The sequence below is a fragment of the Theobroma cacao genome, chromosome 9 (assembly GCF_053813885.1).
Source record: "Theobroma cacao isolate CCN51 chromosome 9, ASM5381388v1, whole genome shotgun sequence".
NCBI classification, from domain to species: domain Eukaryota; kingdom Viridiplantae; phylum Streptophyta; class Magnoliopsida; order Malvales; family Malvaceae; genus Theobroma; species Theobroma cacao.
The window spans coordinates 49,081,598-49,095,086 of NC_142647.1; the positions used below are offsets into that span (position 1 = coordinate 49,081,598).

The window sequence follows — 13,489 nt, forward strand, 5'->3', positions numbered from 1 at the left end:
TTACTAGTTACTATTAGTAATTTCTTCCAAAAGTTGATTCCCGCAGCTAGGTTTGGCCGTTGAGTGTCAGATCTGGCTGAATCTCGGTTGAATATTGTTGAAAATAACTAGATCGATGCTTTTCAACCATATTCAATCGCTGTCGTCGTTGCCGGTGTTGAGTTACAGTTAGAAAGAAAATGAGAGAGGAAAAAACGTGAGTAGAGAGAGAAAGAAAATGGAAAATGGGAAGAAAAAATTATTTATAGGTATAGGATTGTAATATTTTTTAGTTATAAGATGTATTTTAGTCATTATATATTTGAAAGCTATTACATTTCTCATGAAACAGATATTTCCGGAGGAGATAAGAGAATAGATAAAGTTGGCTTTTAACTTATTTGATGAAATTTTTATTCCTGCGTAATTGTTATTCCGTGTCCCAATTTTATACCAAACAAAGGTATAGGAAATAATCGAAAATAAATTGGGAATAACATAACTATTTCCCATACCAAACGTGTAGTAAACATTATTAATCAAAATATTACTTGTCACTTTATATTCATATGGCAATAACGTGGTACTGATGTGGTTTGTAAAAAATGCTACAACATCATCCATTATTATATGTTAGTATGACATATTCAGTACTATATGGTATAAAAAGACAAATTATATTTTGACTAAATTAACTATTCATCTTGAGAGCTTATTTAATTTAAAATAAAAATACAAAGACTTATTTGGCTCGAAATAAAAATACAAGGGTTTGATTGAATTCGATAAAAGAATAATGACTTATTTTAATATTTTAAAATAATGTAAGAGCTTTTTTAGCTATTATACATTTATTTTTAATTTTATTAGGCATAATACTAAAAAAAGCTCATAAACTATTAAAAAAATTAAATAAACTTTTATTTTTTATTATATTCAATAAAGTCTCTGTATATTTATTATAGATCAAATATACCTTCATGAGTAATAATTGACTAATTGCTATTAGTTCAAATGTTACTTATTATTTTATATACACGTTGTATTGACATAACGTTAATGGGAAAGGTAAAAAATATTATATAATCATTTTATTATGTCAAATTAGTATATTATATAATTATCATTTATAATATGTAATGTACTACATTATTATTAATTATGATAGTTTAGCACGTCACGTTAACGTCACTCAATATCGAATGATAAATAGTATTTTGATCAAATTAATTATTAATTATAATAATTTATTTGATTTAAAATAAAAATATAAAGACTCATTTGCTTTAAAATAAAAAATGTAAAGATTTTATTGAATATAATAAAAATATAAGAATATATTTATATTTTTAAATAATTTTAAATTTTTTTAAATATAATATTATTTTATTATAAATGAAAATAACAGAAGGAAATTCAGGAATTACTAGTAGTAAGTAACTGAATCACAGGCCCACAAGAGCCACAAGCCCATAACACCTCTAAAACCCTAGTGTTAATACGATATAAACTCGCTTACGCTGAACGGCTAGGGTTTTCTTCGTTTGTGGTGAACCATTCGTAGTTTCCGCGGTCACTCCCCTCCCCCCACCCCCTCGCTACGAAGCTCCCCTCCGACGACAATGGTTGCCGCCAAGAAGACCGTAAAATCCCATCCCCATTTTAAAAAAAAATAATTTCTTCCTAATTTTCTGAATATATGCTAATTAATGGTTATTTTGTTGATGAAATGCAGAAGAAGACCCATGAGAGCATTAACAACAGATTGGCTCTCGTTATGAAGAGTGGCAAATACACTTTGGGTTACAAAACTGTCCTCAAATCTCTCAGAACCAACAAAGGTATTTGATTTTTTAAGCTACCGGATTGTTGATTTTCAATATTCCTCGCATTGGTTTTTCTTTTTTGGTGTTTAGATTAAAAATGATGGGATTTTCTGATTCTCTTGCTTTGGATGGAAAACTAAAATTGAATGAATTTCATCTTTGTTAAGACAGTGTTTAACTTGGAAAAGGGCATGTTGGTTTTTTGTTGAATTTTGTTTAATATGGGATTTTTTTCCATTTGTGATGCTAATCCAATGTTCATTGAGCTTTGGGTGACAGTCATTCATGGAATGTGCTTTTTATTTTGTAGGGAAGTTGATTATCATTGCCAACAACTGCCCTCCTCTTAGGAAGTCGGAGATTGAGTATTATGCCATGTTGTCCAAGGTTGGAGTTCACCACTACAATGGAAGTATGTCCCTAAACTTTTCACGTTCATGTTACTTGACTGAATCTTGACTTATCTCATTATGTTAGCTACAATAAATTTTCTTAGTATCTGGGATTGATTCTTTATATGACTTTGAATTAAATTCATCTTATGTAAGGTTCACTGATTATCTATAAGATTAGTTCGTCCCCTCCCAGTACCACACTTCCATTCTTTAGTTATTAGTAATGATATTTTGGAAATCCCAGTTTGAATTGCATTTGCTAGTGCCAGTGAATGGAAATGGTAAAATATGACTAGATTGATATGATTGTGTTCTCTATCTTTGTATTATTGTTCCTTGATGGGAGCTAACTACGCTTCCATTCTAGTTTTTCATATTGAATGCTGGTTTGATTGATCGATGGAAGACAACGTTCTTATTTAAAGTTCTCCAGTCATTCGACATTTGATTTAGAGGAATATTCCCATAAAAATGTGGTGGTTATTAGTATTGAAGTTTGTAATTGAAGATATTTGTGAAAAGCCAAACTGAATTGCATTTCCTCTTGCTGGTGAATGGAAAAGATAAAAATGAACAACTGACGTATACGTGAATGACTTTGATGTGTGTTCCTTATCTTTGTAATATTGTTCCTTTGGGAATTATTTTCCCTTTGATTCTAGTTTTTCATATGTAATGCTGGTTCGAGTGATCAATGGAAGACAACTTTGTTGTTTAGAGTTTTCAAGTCATTACACATTCATTTTAGAGGAATATCTCCCTTAAGAATGCACTTGTTTTGTTTTTGCAGACAATGTAGACTTGGGCACCGCATGCGGCAAATATTTCAGAGTGTGCTGCCTCAGCATTATTGAACCTGGTACATACTAGGATGTTGATAACATGTTTTTGTGCATGCTATATAGCGATACACTTCATCTGATTGTGGTAATATCTTGTGTTTTTCAGGTGACTCTGATATTATTAAGAGCCTGCCCGGTGATAACTAATCTACGGAGGATTGTCCTAGGTTTTGTTCCGATTTAGTTTCTATTTTTGGGGTATTGGGAAACATTGATGTCAAAAGAGAGCTTGTTCTGAAATTCAGAACTTTCTTTGTAGCCCATCTGGATGTTTAATGTGGGACGGTGATGTTATTGTCCCATGTACTGGGGATTTTGTGAGTGCATTTCCTTTAAGATCATTACTTTTTACTCTATTTTCTGGTTCTTCTATTCTGCATCTGGATGTTGGATCTATCTTTCCATCAATTTACTCATTTGTTCTGTAGGTAATGGCAACTTGTTTCTGCCATTGCCAACAGAAGGGTTTCTGAAGAACTCCCACGCGCTCCTTTGCCAACAATTTTTAATATTTATTGCATTTAAATAAAATTTTATCTTTTGATTGTATTTGTACATCGTAAAAAATTAATAATAATAAAATTTATGAATTATTAATATTTGATGGGACATAAAATGTTGATTAATACTAAATTTGAATATTTTTAATTTTTTATAAATTACAGAATAAGAGTTTGTTTGGATATAATTATAAAAATTAAGAATTTAATTGTGCAAATGAATATAATTTGAGAATTTTTTTTATTCTTAAAGGTAGGAAAGGAATTATTTTTATGAAAAATAAATTCTGAATAAATATATACTAACGTAAAATGGAAAAGAAAGAAAATTGGTGCGAAAAGCCTCCGTCAAGGAAAACCCATCGTGTTTCTGATTTTCTTATGGTTCAACTTCATTTCATTTCCAGATCTCTCTCAGTCTCTCTCTCTCTCTCTCTCAAAGCTTCAACTGCTTTCAACAACCATTTCTTCCTTCACCATTTCTCCACCCAAATAAAGTAAAAGCAACGTAACGTAGAAAAGTATTGTTTGAATCTAAGACCCAGAGAATCCCAAATTTTTTTACTCTTGAATCGTTCTAAAAAACTCTGAACGAAAGCAAGATGGAGAGTTTCACAGCGGAAGATCTGTCAACAATAGGCGGTATAGCCACCGTTTCTCTTCTTCATTCCTTCATTCCCACCCATTGGCTTCCCTTCTCCATCGTCGGTCGCGCCCAAAAATGGACCCTTTCTCGTACCCTCCTCGTCAGTAAGTACCCCCCATCGAATTGGATATGCTTTTAGATCGCTAGTTTACATATGTCCAGATGGTTTTTCTGGGTTCTTTAAACTTTGTTTTGCTGTTGAAAAATTCTTGGTTCTTTTTTTCGTTTTTGGGATCTTAATGCTACTGCGGTTTTGTAATTCTTTTTGTCGGTTAATGAGGAGTTTGAAGTATTAATTAGTTCTTTAGTAATAATCTGCATTTGATTTGTCTTTTTGGTTTCTATCATGTTGGCAAATCTAAGAGGTTAAGTTGCAGAAGTTAAGCGTAAGGAAATCAAATGTTAAAATGATTTCTGCGTATTGCTTTTTATCATTCTTCTTTATGATTGTATTATTTTCTATGTGCAGCCGCATTCGGAGCTGTTTTGCATGTAATATCTACTTCACTTCTTGGTATAACAGCCATCACTATAACGAACACGATTGCTGGTGAAGAAACAGTGCATAAACTTGCTTCACTTTTGCTCATAGTTCTTGGTGGTAGCTATATATTGTTGTTTTTGTCTGGAAAGGGCGGACACAGTCATTCTCATAACCAACCCATGGAGAAAATGGCTGTTGCTGGTCTTGTCCTTGTTCCGGCATTGTCTCCTTGTGCAACCACTCTTCCTGTGTTTCTGGCTGTTGGAAATTCATCTTCCATGATGGTACTTGCCATTATAGTGCTGCTATTCAGGTATAAATGACAAAAGGACTCTTAATTTTGAGAATTCTCTAATTTATTTTATTGAAGGAGGGATCATCATGCTTGTGTTGTTCCCTTGATCTCTATGGTCAAGTTGTCTTAAATTTCATGTGTTGCCAGTTGGTTCAGCATCTTCAGTTAACTGTATACTGATCTTAGTGCCACAAAATCAATTTTGTAGAATCTCCTCGTCATCAATATTGGTTTTTATTTTTTCCCCTTCGGTGAAATAAGCAATGCTTGTTAGTTGTAGTCTTACTAATATATATGCATAGCAGAAGCTTGGAATACCAAAGGATGTGCATGGGGATAGAGCCTGATCTGTTCTATTATAAAAAGCTGGTCATTGAATAAAGAAAACCCAGTAGACTATTGAACTCCTTTTAGACATGAATCACCTTCTGTTTTTGTTGCTATGCCTGTTACTATGTTTCTCAAAAACGAATTGCATAATTTTATATTCTTTTCACCAGCACCTACATTTTTCTTAGAGCTGAGGTGATCCTTAATATTATATTTGTATTATGCTTACTATGCTTATCGGTGGCTGCAATAATATTGTTCAACTAAGTCCTTGCAGCCTGCTTCAACGCATAATCTACACTCATAACATTAATTGGTAGCATTGTTGGTATAAGAGTTCAATGTTATGTGGATGAACTGATTTAAGTGAAGACTAACAAACTGGAAACGTGTTGTATGTGTATGTTAGAGTTAGCAAGTCCTTGTGTGTGTGTGTGTGTTGCACGATGATTTTTTGCATGTCACTAATCTGTAGTTGTACTTAAGTTCTGGTTAATCAGACTTCAGACAGGATAACATATAGATGGTCCTGTCGGGTCTTCTCACTGAATAGTGGTTTCTGTATTTGGAAGCTATGTCTGGGTATATTTTACTGTACATAGCTTAATTCAAGGTGACATTGGATTTGCAGCACTATAACAGTGATGACCTCGCTGGTGGCTCTATCTTTCTACGGTGCTAGCCAGCTCAAGTTTCATTGGGCGGAGCGCTATGACAAAGTTCTTGTGGGTTCAGTGCTATGCTTGGTAGGGATCTTAACACTCATTTTTCACGATCATGATGGAGATGAAGGTTTGCATGGACACCATGTGCACAGGAAAATCATTGGTCTTTGAGGTCTATGGCATCCTTCAAGTGTATGTTTTGGTTAGAGGATGCAATCATCCATTTTAAATACTACTAGGTGTAAATTGTTCATTGTGCCATAAGTGGATTACAAGATTGTTTTATCCTTATTAGTTAGTCTATGTGAGTATATGTTATGGTCACTTTGCCATCAATGCTTGAGGTTGTTTTGTTCTTATTGGTTGATCTCATATGCCGGTGCTATACATAGCCATTAAAATGCTAATTGACTTGAATGCTGATATAATGAATTCTCTTTTTGTACCCTCATTTTTTTTGTCAAGATGGGGGAAGGGGGAGTTGAACCCTGAGCTTGCAACAATTTCTAGATGATCTATGTAATCTCTAAAGGACCTCACTTGATCTTTGCATATTTATCCTGAGTTGCTATCAATGCTGGTTAAGCGGTCATGTGAAGTGAAATCTTCTCTATTTCTGGTCTTTGAGATTGAACTTCATCCCATTCTGGTTGAGATATCATAGAGCAATACGAATCTGTTCTTTCCCAAATTATTCAAGCTTCTTGTGCAATTTGTTTGAGCTCACCAGAATCCCTTCCCCAATCTACATGAACTTATTTGATCTAGTTAAACCTCCCTAGCTCTGGGAAAGCTCTGATAATGTTCAACTCTTGGTGCCTTGATTGAAGCTTCCTTCACAAGGCTGCACAGGCGGTTATGCAGGATGGAAGGCGGATCAAGTTGAAATGAATGGTTCATAGGAGTGGCCCTGCATTAAACAAACCTGAGTTGGGACTTTGCCTTATTCTCGTTTGCCTTCGGAATCTTTATTGTGATGCATTTGCATCCTTCATAAGGTATATCTGGCCTTCCATCTTAAAGGAGCTTGAGACTAATACCTTGATAGAATTATTGAAGTCTAGGCCTTTCATATTATAAATTTATTTTTCGAGATTTTCTTATTTATTATTTTTATAATTTTAATATAAAATATATCAAAATCAAAATTTTTATCACAATTTTCAAAAAATTTAAAAAAAATTAAAGGTGGAACAAGTAAAAAAAAAGTAAACTTCTTTTGCGAAATAAAGAGGGTTCTTTTCTCCCGCCACATGAAGCCAACGATAAAAACCCAAATTGGAACATTTCCCCAATATTTCCCGCCATCAAAAACCCTAACTCTCGTGACTCTCTGGTTTTTCCGACCCCAATTCTCTCCTTTTTCCCGGAAAATTTCGCATTTTCCCAGCATTTAAGAGCTCATTTCGGCTCCTTACGGAAATCTAGGGGTTTCGTCATATCCAATCTGATAATGGCAGTGCTAAATTGGAAGCACCACGCGCTCATTCAATCGTTGCTATCACGTGGCCCTCTAAAGGAAAAGGAGTTCCATTCCATCTTCACTGGCATCACTGGTCAAAATCCAGGTTTTCTTTCTTCTTCTTTGAAAAAAAAAAAAAACTTTTCCATTTTTATCTTCAATTAATTTCCCAATTTTTTTAAAAGAGATATTTTTTGTCAATTTTTTAGGTACCCATCAAGAAAAATTTAATGATTATCTTCTCAAGATAAACAGGGAACTTTCGTTTGTTCAGTTGGATTTAAGGGCTAGTAGAGATCAATATGATGGTCAAGTTTATTATGGAGTTGTCAATAATGTTTCCGACGAACAATCAAAGCTTGGAACCAGATATTCTGTCCCACAAATTGCTTTCTTTAAGGCCATTGTAAGTTTAATTTTTCATTTTTATTGATATCAAACACGGGTTATTCTATTTAGGATTTCTATGTAATATTTTTATGCATATTGATTAGTTTCAACTATGTTTTAATACATGGTTTTGATATTTTTTCTGGTGGTGAATCTAGATTGAGGCAATAGCACAAGATGTTACAGCGCAGGGTACCATATCCAACATTGATGCTCTCAATATTAAATTGGAGAACCAGGTTTGACATTTTTTATCCAACTTATATGTATAAATATTTATGTCGGTTAACAGTTTCTTCGTAACAGTTCACTTACACACCTCACAAGCATGTACACTCTACTGGTTGGATTCATATTTATTGATGATTGATGAGAGTTTGTTTATTATTTGCCTATACTGGATGTTGTGAGACAGAAGTATTCTTAAGATATCAGTAAGTTGCATATTTGGTGGGCTGAATGTTTAACTGATGATTGTGTTCAACCAATATGATGTCTGTTAGTTTGCTACTCTTTTGTTGTCAGGAACTACCCTTGGCCTATATACCATTTTCACATGTTGAATGGTGGATTTATGCTAATCATTTTTCACATTGAAACTTGACAAACCTTGTTTTGCTTTTTCTAGGTTCTTAACAGCTTAGGATCACAATCTCAGGATGGTTCACTTAATGTTCCTGCTGCATTCAGGAATTTCACATTGTCTCAGAAGGAAAAAACTCTTGATCAACTTGTGCAGGACAAGTGGCTTTGTTTCACTGAAGATGGTAATGTTGGAGTTGGTGTCAGGTCCATTCTTGATCTGCGCAGTTGGTTCCGTAATGCTGAGGTTCCTTCATGTGAAGTGTGCAATGAAGCTGGACTGAAGGTTGTGTTAAATGCTTTCCTTGTCATTCTTGTGGATGCTGCCTAAAATTATATAGGCCAGATTGATATTTTGGTTATTTCAGTTTCCCCGTTTGATAAATTTGACAAGTGTATTGTTTCTTATGTTTTCTGAGAAACATAAATAAGTTTTTGAGGGACAAGGGCAATAAATAATGAGAAATATTTTTTAAGATGGTTGATTTGTTGGAGTTTTGAACTGTAATGACTGCTTACATATACATATTAGTAATATTTTTGCTATCTTTGACAGGCCAAATTGTGCCCTAATGAAGGTTGTACAGTTCGAATTCACCAGTACTGCCTAAAAAGGAGAGTTTGTCAGAGGGTATGTGTTTTGTTGCATTTCTTCCTTCTCATTTTCTATCACCAACGTGTTTCATGGTTCATAAGTTTAGCTTGATAAGTTGCAGGGTGTAATAGTTTGTCCAAGTTGTGATACTCAGTGGCAATATCAACCACCCAAGGCAGAACCCATAGAACTAGAGGATGAAGCAAGTGGGCCCACTCAAAGCCAGCCACCTTCCAGATCCACTCAGAGCCAGCCACCTCTAAGATCCAGGAGAAAGAGGCAAAGACTCAGCCAAAATGATGATGCAGAAACCGCAGGATGTAGTTCTCAGGCTGCGTCACAAGCTGATTCTGATATGAGAAGAGTAACTAGGAGTTCTGCACGCCTGAGGTGAATGTAGAGGGGCAAATTAGATGGTGATTACTGTACATTTTGTTAGAAAATGAACTTGTGTTCATGAAGTATGCTTATATGATTTTGTGAAGTAATTGTGGATGACTCAAGCTTTTGGACGCCCAATCTGGCAAAACTTAATTATTTATCTTGTATTCATAATTAGCTTGAAGGTATTTGGTGATTAATTATACACCCCATTTGACTTCAGAAATGGGATTTCCTTCATTCAGTGCTTTTGAGTTTTGTATATGTGGATAATCCCTTGGCTCCAATTATTTAGGTTTTTGCTTAATTCTGCTTCATATACTCCAATCAACATGACTTGGTGGAAGAAACCATGCTCATAGTTTTTGATTATTGTAACACATTTTGTTTACTTTTGGCAAGAGATGTGTCTACATGCAGAAGTTTCTTCTTACTCGATGTCTAATACCAGTGATAAGAGCATCCAAAGATTTGATTCAGTGATTGGTACGAATGATTCTTGTGCTCAGAGAGCAAAGTTTGGTATGGTTACTAAGGAGGATGAATTGACACGCTTTGGCTGTGCAGTTTTCAAGCATCAACTAGCCTATGGAGGGTGATGCAGCCTAAATGCTACGGAAGGTCAAGGGAGGGATATTGAAAAGTGGGTTTAACTTAGACAATTTTGAAGTCTTGAACCATCATGCTTCTTGGTAACTTTATTCCTCTTGTGGGTTTGGAATGGTTGGTATTTATCTTGTTCTCAATCATGTAGCATTCGGTTTTGCTGTCAAGTCTATTAACACGGATCGTCCATTGCTGCAAAAAGTTTGGTACGTTTGCACTTTCGAAACAGTAAGACAAGATAGGTCATGATCTGCAAAAAGAATACTAATTCATGGTCGGTTTGTCTCCATCCTCGTACTTTCAAAAGTCACAACAACACCGTATACCTGCATGTATTATACTCAAGAGATCGCTGCAATGATAACAGAAATATATGTATGTCTGTATACACGTGTTTATACTTACAAGAACAAGAGATCAATGCCTGGATAAGGGGAGGGCATTGCTCTATGCCACGATTTTTAGAATTTTTTTTTCCAAAATAACAATATTATAAAGATGATCAAATTACTTCTGCCTTTTTCCTTCTATTACTTGCCTCCGTGTGAAATTGGCAACCAGCCATGCGTGAGTGACAAGCATAGATTCCTTGGGCAATGACTCACATATCCTAAATACCGAAAGCAACACAAAATAAAGCCGAAACCTCATTAGTTGGCAGCAGAAGAAGAAAAAGTTTAGGAATTGAAAACTCAGGTGACTGAATTATTTGATGTTATTAACTTTAACCTTTTGCATTTTTAGCCTTTCGTTTCCTCCTTTAATTTTTCCTTCTATTTGTTCACCTCTCTTTCTATGTATATCCATTAACTTCTTAGCATAAAAGGCAGCCTAGTTTCTGTATGTTTCCTGTTGTACCTACCAGCATAATCATGCAGCTAGATAAACAGCTGCAACCTTAAAAATTGACAAGCTCCCAAGCTGGTCCCAATGGTCTGTATCTAAAATGGCCAGAAAGTTGATCATGATGGGAGTGAAGAGTACTGTTCCACTGTCAATCTGATTTTATACATTAGGAAAAAATGTTAATTAAGGAAATAGTTTTCACGTTCTATGAAGAAAAATTGGTTTCATTTTGTTTTGGCATTCAATTGCATTGCAAGGTAAAGTTAATTTTTCAAGTACTCAGAATGGAATCAGTTACCAAATACCAAAATTCCCTTAGAGACCCAATTTTCTCTTTTAATTGCTGATTGAAGATGTATAAGTTTCCTGGCCTATAACAATTGACCACTAGCCATTCTTTTCTGTCATCAAATTTGGCAAGAATCCAATATTTTTTTCTGTTCTTCATTCCTTCTCCACCTAGGAGTCTTGTACAAGACTATCTTCAATTCCAGGGCACATTCTCTTCATGATGGGATTCCTGAATTATTATTCACCTTCATTTCCTGTACAGATCTGCAGGCTTTCTTTGCCAAATTTTATAGCTGGCTGCTTTTGCTTTTTCAGCCCCTTCTGACTTCTGTGACAATCTTTTTCCTCAGCTCCATTTGCCCATTCTTGACTACACAAAACGTTTCCTCTCATGTCATTGGCATTTTGTCAGTTCCTGGTGCATCAAGCATGCTATATATCAACCTTTACCACAATGTAGCTGAAGGAAATATGTCATTGGGCTACATCCAATTCGAGATACTAGCTCTATTTACTCGCATAAGATGGCTAAGTCTGTGCCACTTTCATCTATGACTAGTTCCTTAGTCATAATTGAAAAAGACATTGGTGAACCTATTTACCCAAAATATATATTCAACTGCAAAGTTTCTGTATGAAACTTACAGGCACCTAAGAGTCTAAAACCAAGGATTTATCTTAATCCCAAATCTTAGTTTACATAAGACAGGTGCTAAGTGGCAAGGTGGCTGAGATTTGTTGGTCTAAAAGATATCAAAGATTCCACTGACAGTTAAAAAAATGGGATTACTAACTTAATCCTGAAGAAGCTGCTTTACTCTTCAGATTCTGCTAACATATATGCATGGTAAATATAAAACTAACTTCTATTTGAAAGTTGAAACTATGTGAAACTTGTATGCAACTTACAGGCACTTGAGAGTCTGAAACAAAGGATTTATCTTGACCCCAAAGCTTAATATACATAGAACATGTGCTAAGTGGCAAGGTTGCTGAGATTTGTTGGTCTAAAGAATATCAAATAAAGTTTCCAGTGACAGTAAATAAAATAAATGGGATTACTAACTTAATCCTGAAGAAGCTGCTTTCCTCTTCAGATTCTGCTGGCACACATGCATGGTAAACATAAACCTAACTTTTTATTATATTGTTTTACTAATACTTCTTATCATCCTCGATCTTCTACCAGATACCATTTTAGCTTCTTTGCCTTACCTTTTTTTGGGTTCCATTTAGTAAACTAATTTCATCGAAGTCAATGGTTTTAAGAATAAAAGGTTCACTTTTTAAGCTTTTCATGTGGCCAACAACATGCAAGCAAAATCATTAGATCCAGAAAGAGGTTAAGAGAAACCCAACAAGACAGTTATTACAATACAAAACACTAGCTTACAGCTTAAGATTGAAATACATAAACTGAAACAAGTACACAAATTTTTATGTATATTTCTTTGGGATAAATATTTGGTTGGAATCTGGTTATGATCCTGTCAATGCATTTCCTATGAAAAGCATCCTTTTGGTACTAAAAAAGGATGGGTTAAGATTTGCTAGCTATTAAAAGATTCCTTGGTGTGAATTTGTAAAATATTTAAGAAAATGATTGCATTTAATGTGCAAAGAAAAGTTGTTTTGGCTGCAGTAAATCCCCACAACCTAACTATGCAGTAGTGAATAATTTCAGGTAAGAATCATAACATGGAAATAAGGCCTGGAAAACATTGAATTGATCAATGAAGACAAATTGACTATGGGATATTTGATGGTACAGATTTGTAGGGTCCATAAAATAAAAACGGGTATTGATAAACTACTAATGAGAGTTGATAGTGGGCCCAAGAAAACATTGATGAATTCATGAATTTGCAGATCAAACCTAAATTCATTTTTCTCTAGATCTATCTATTGCAATGAAAGATTCTATGTTCTTCAGCCAGAAAAAAAAAAGAAAAGGAAAATAGAAGTAAAATTAGTATAGAGGACTAGGATTTTATACAATGGCTAGGGTGAAATGCTGCACTGATGTTCCATTTTTCTCAATTTTTATATGGACATTCCTTAATTTTATTCATATTTTGGAAGATTCATTCACTTTATTAAACATAAGATTTTGTCTTTGCTTCATGTCACTTTCCTAAAACTACAAATCCTAAGCCAAATGAAAATTTCCATCTGCAATGAGCCTGACCCACTTCCAAGTGAATACATAGGACTGAAGTTGTTGAAAGAGAGGTCCCAATCCTTAATATATCTTTTATATTTCTAGCCTAATGGTATACTGTTCTTCAAATAAAATCCTTGTGAGAAGTAGGAAGAGATTAATCTATGGTGAAAATGATTAGATATGCACAATCTTTTCTTTTATTAAAGCAAG

The 13,489-nt window shown here is 34.4% G+C and overlaps 3 protein-coding genes across 3 annotated transcripts; all 3 read left to right on the forward strand.

The window, feature by feature from the left end:
- The first annotated feature begins 1,476 nt into the window (after positions 1–1,476).
- On the forward strand, positions 1,477–3,398 carry LOC18590842 (large ribosomal subunit protein eL30). Its single transcript, XM_007016608.3, has 5 exons — positions 1,477–1,622; positions 1,715–1,820; positions 2,116–2,217; positions 2,991–3,059; positions 3,149–3,398. The coding sequence occupies exons 1-5, from the start codon at positions 1,602–1,604 to the stop codon at positions 3,187–3,189; spliced, it is 339 nt and encodes a 112-aa protein (XP_007016670.1). The 5' UTR covers positions 1,477–1,601; the 3' UTR covers positions 3,190–3,398.
- A 461-nt stretch (positions 3,399–3,859) lies between these two features.
- Positions 3,860–6,413, forward strand: LOC18590843 (Fe(3+) dicitrate transport system permease). Its single transcript, XM_007016609.3, has 3 exons — positions 3,860–4,292; positions 4,658–4,985; positions 5,929–6,413. Exons 1-3 carry the CDS (start codon positions 4,145–4,147, stop codon positions 6,131–6,133), a joined length of 681 nt encoding a protein of 226 aa, XP_007016671.1. The 5' UTR covers positions 3,860–4,144; the 3' UTR covers positions 6,134–6,413.
- Positions 6,414–7,187: 774 nt separating this feature from the next.
- Positions 7,188–9,612, forward strand: EMB1379 (embryo defective 1379). The gene is made up of 6 exons (XM_007016610.3): positions 7,188–7,530; positions 7,634–7,830; positions 7,973–8,053; positions 8,443–8,682; positions 8,953–9,027; positions 9,113–9,612. Exons 1-6 carry the CDS (start codon positions 7,416–7,418, stop codon positions 9,383–9,385), a joined length of 981 nt encoding a protein of 326 aa, XP_007016672.3. The 5' UTR covers positions 7,188–7,415; the 3' UTR covers positions 9,386–9,612.
- Positions 9,613–13,489: the final 3,877 nt, after the last annotated feature.

What these genes read in the sequence shown, in the direction of transcription:
- LOC18590842 (XM_007016608.3), top strand. Translation starts at nt 1,602, where the DNA reads ATGGTTGCCGCCAAGAAGACC. An exon ending in AGTTCACCACTACAATGGAA is followed by an intron (nt 2,218 to 2,990) that starts GTATGTCCCTAA and finishes TTGTTTTTGCAG; the next exon opens with ACAATGTAGACTTGGGCACC. An exon ending in CCTCAGCATTATTGAACCTG is followed by an intron (nt 3,060 to 3,148) that starts GTACATACTAGG and finishes TGTGTTTTTCAG; the next exon opens with GTGACTCTGATATTATTAAG.
- LOC18590843 (XM_007016609.3), top strand. Translation starts at nt 4,145, where the DNA reads ATGGAGAGTTTCACAGCGGAAGATCTGTCAACAATAGGCGGTATAGCC. An exon ending in TTCTCGTACCCTCCTCGTCA is followed by an intron (nt 4,293 to 4,657) that starts GTAAGTACCCCC and finishes TTCTATGTGCAG; the next exon opens with CCGCATTCGGAGCTGTTTTG. An exon ending in ATTATAGTGCTGCTATTCAG is followed by an intron (nt 4,986 to 5,928) that starts GTATAAATGACA and finishes TTGGATTTGCAG; the next exon opens with CACTATAACAGTGATGACCT.
- EMB1379 (XM_007016610.3), top strand. Translation starts at nt 7,416, where the DNA reads ATGGCAGTGCTAAATTGGAAGCACCACGCGCTCATTCAATCGTTGCTA. An exon ending in GCAATGAAGCTGGACTGAAG is followed by an intron (nt 8,683 to 8,952) that starts GTTGTGTTAAAT and finishes TATCTTTGACAG; the next exon opens with GCCAAATTGTGCCCTAATGA. An exon ending in AAAGGAGAGTTTGTCAGAGG is followed by an intron (nt 9,028 to 9,112) that starts GTATGTGTTTTG and finishes GATAAGTTGCAG; the next exon opens with GGTGTAATAGTTTGTCCAAG.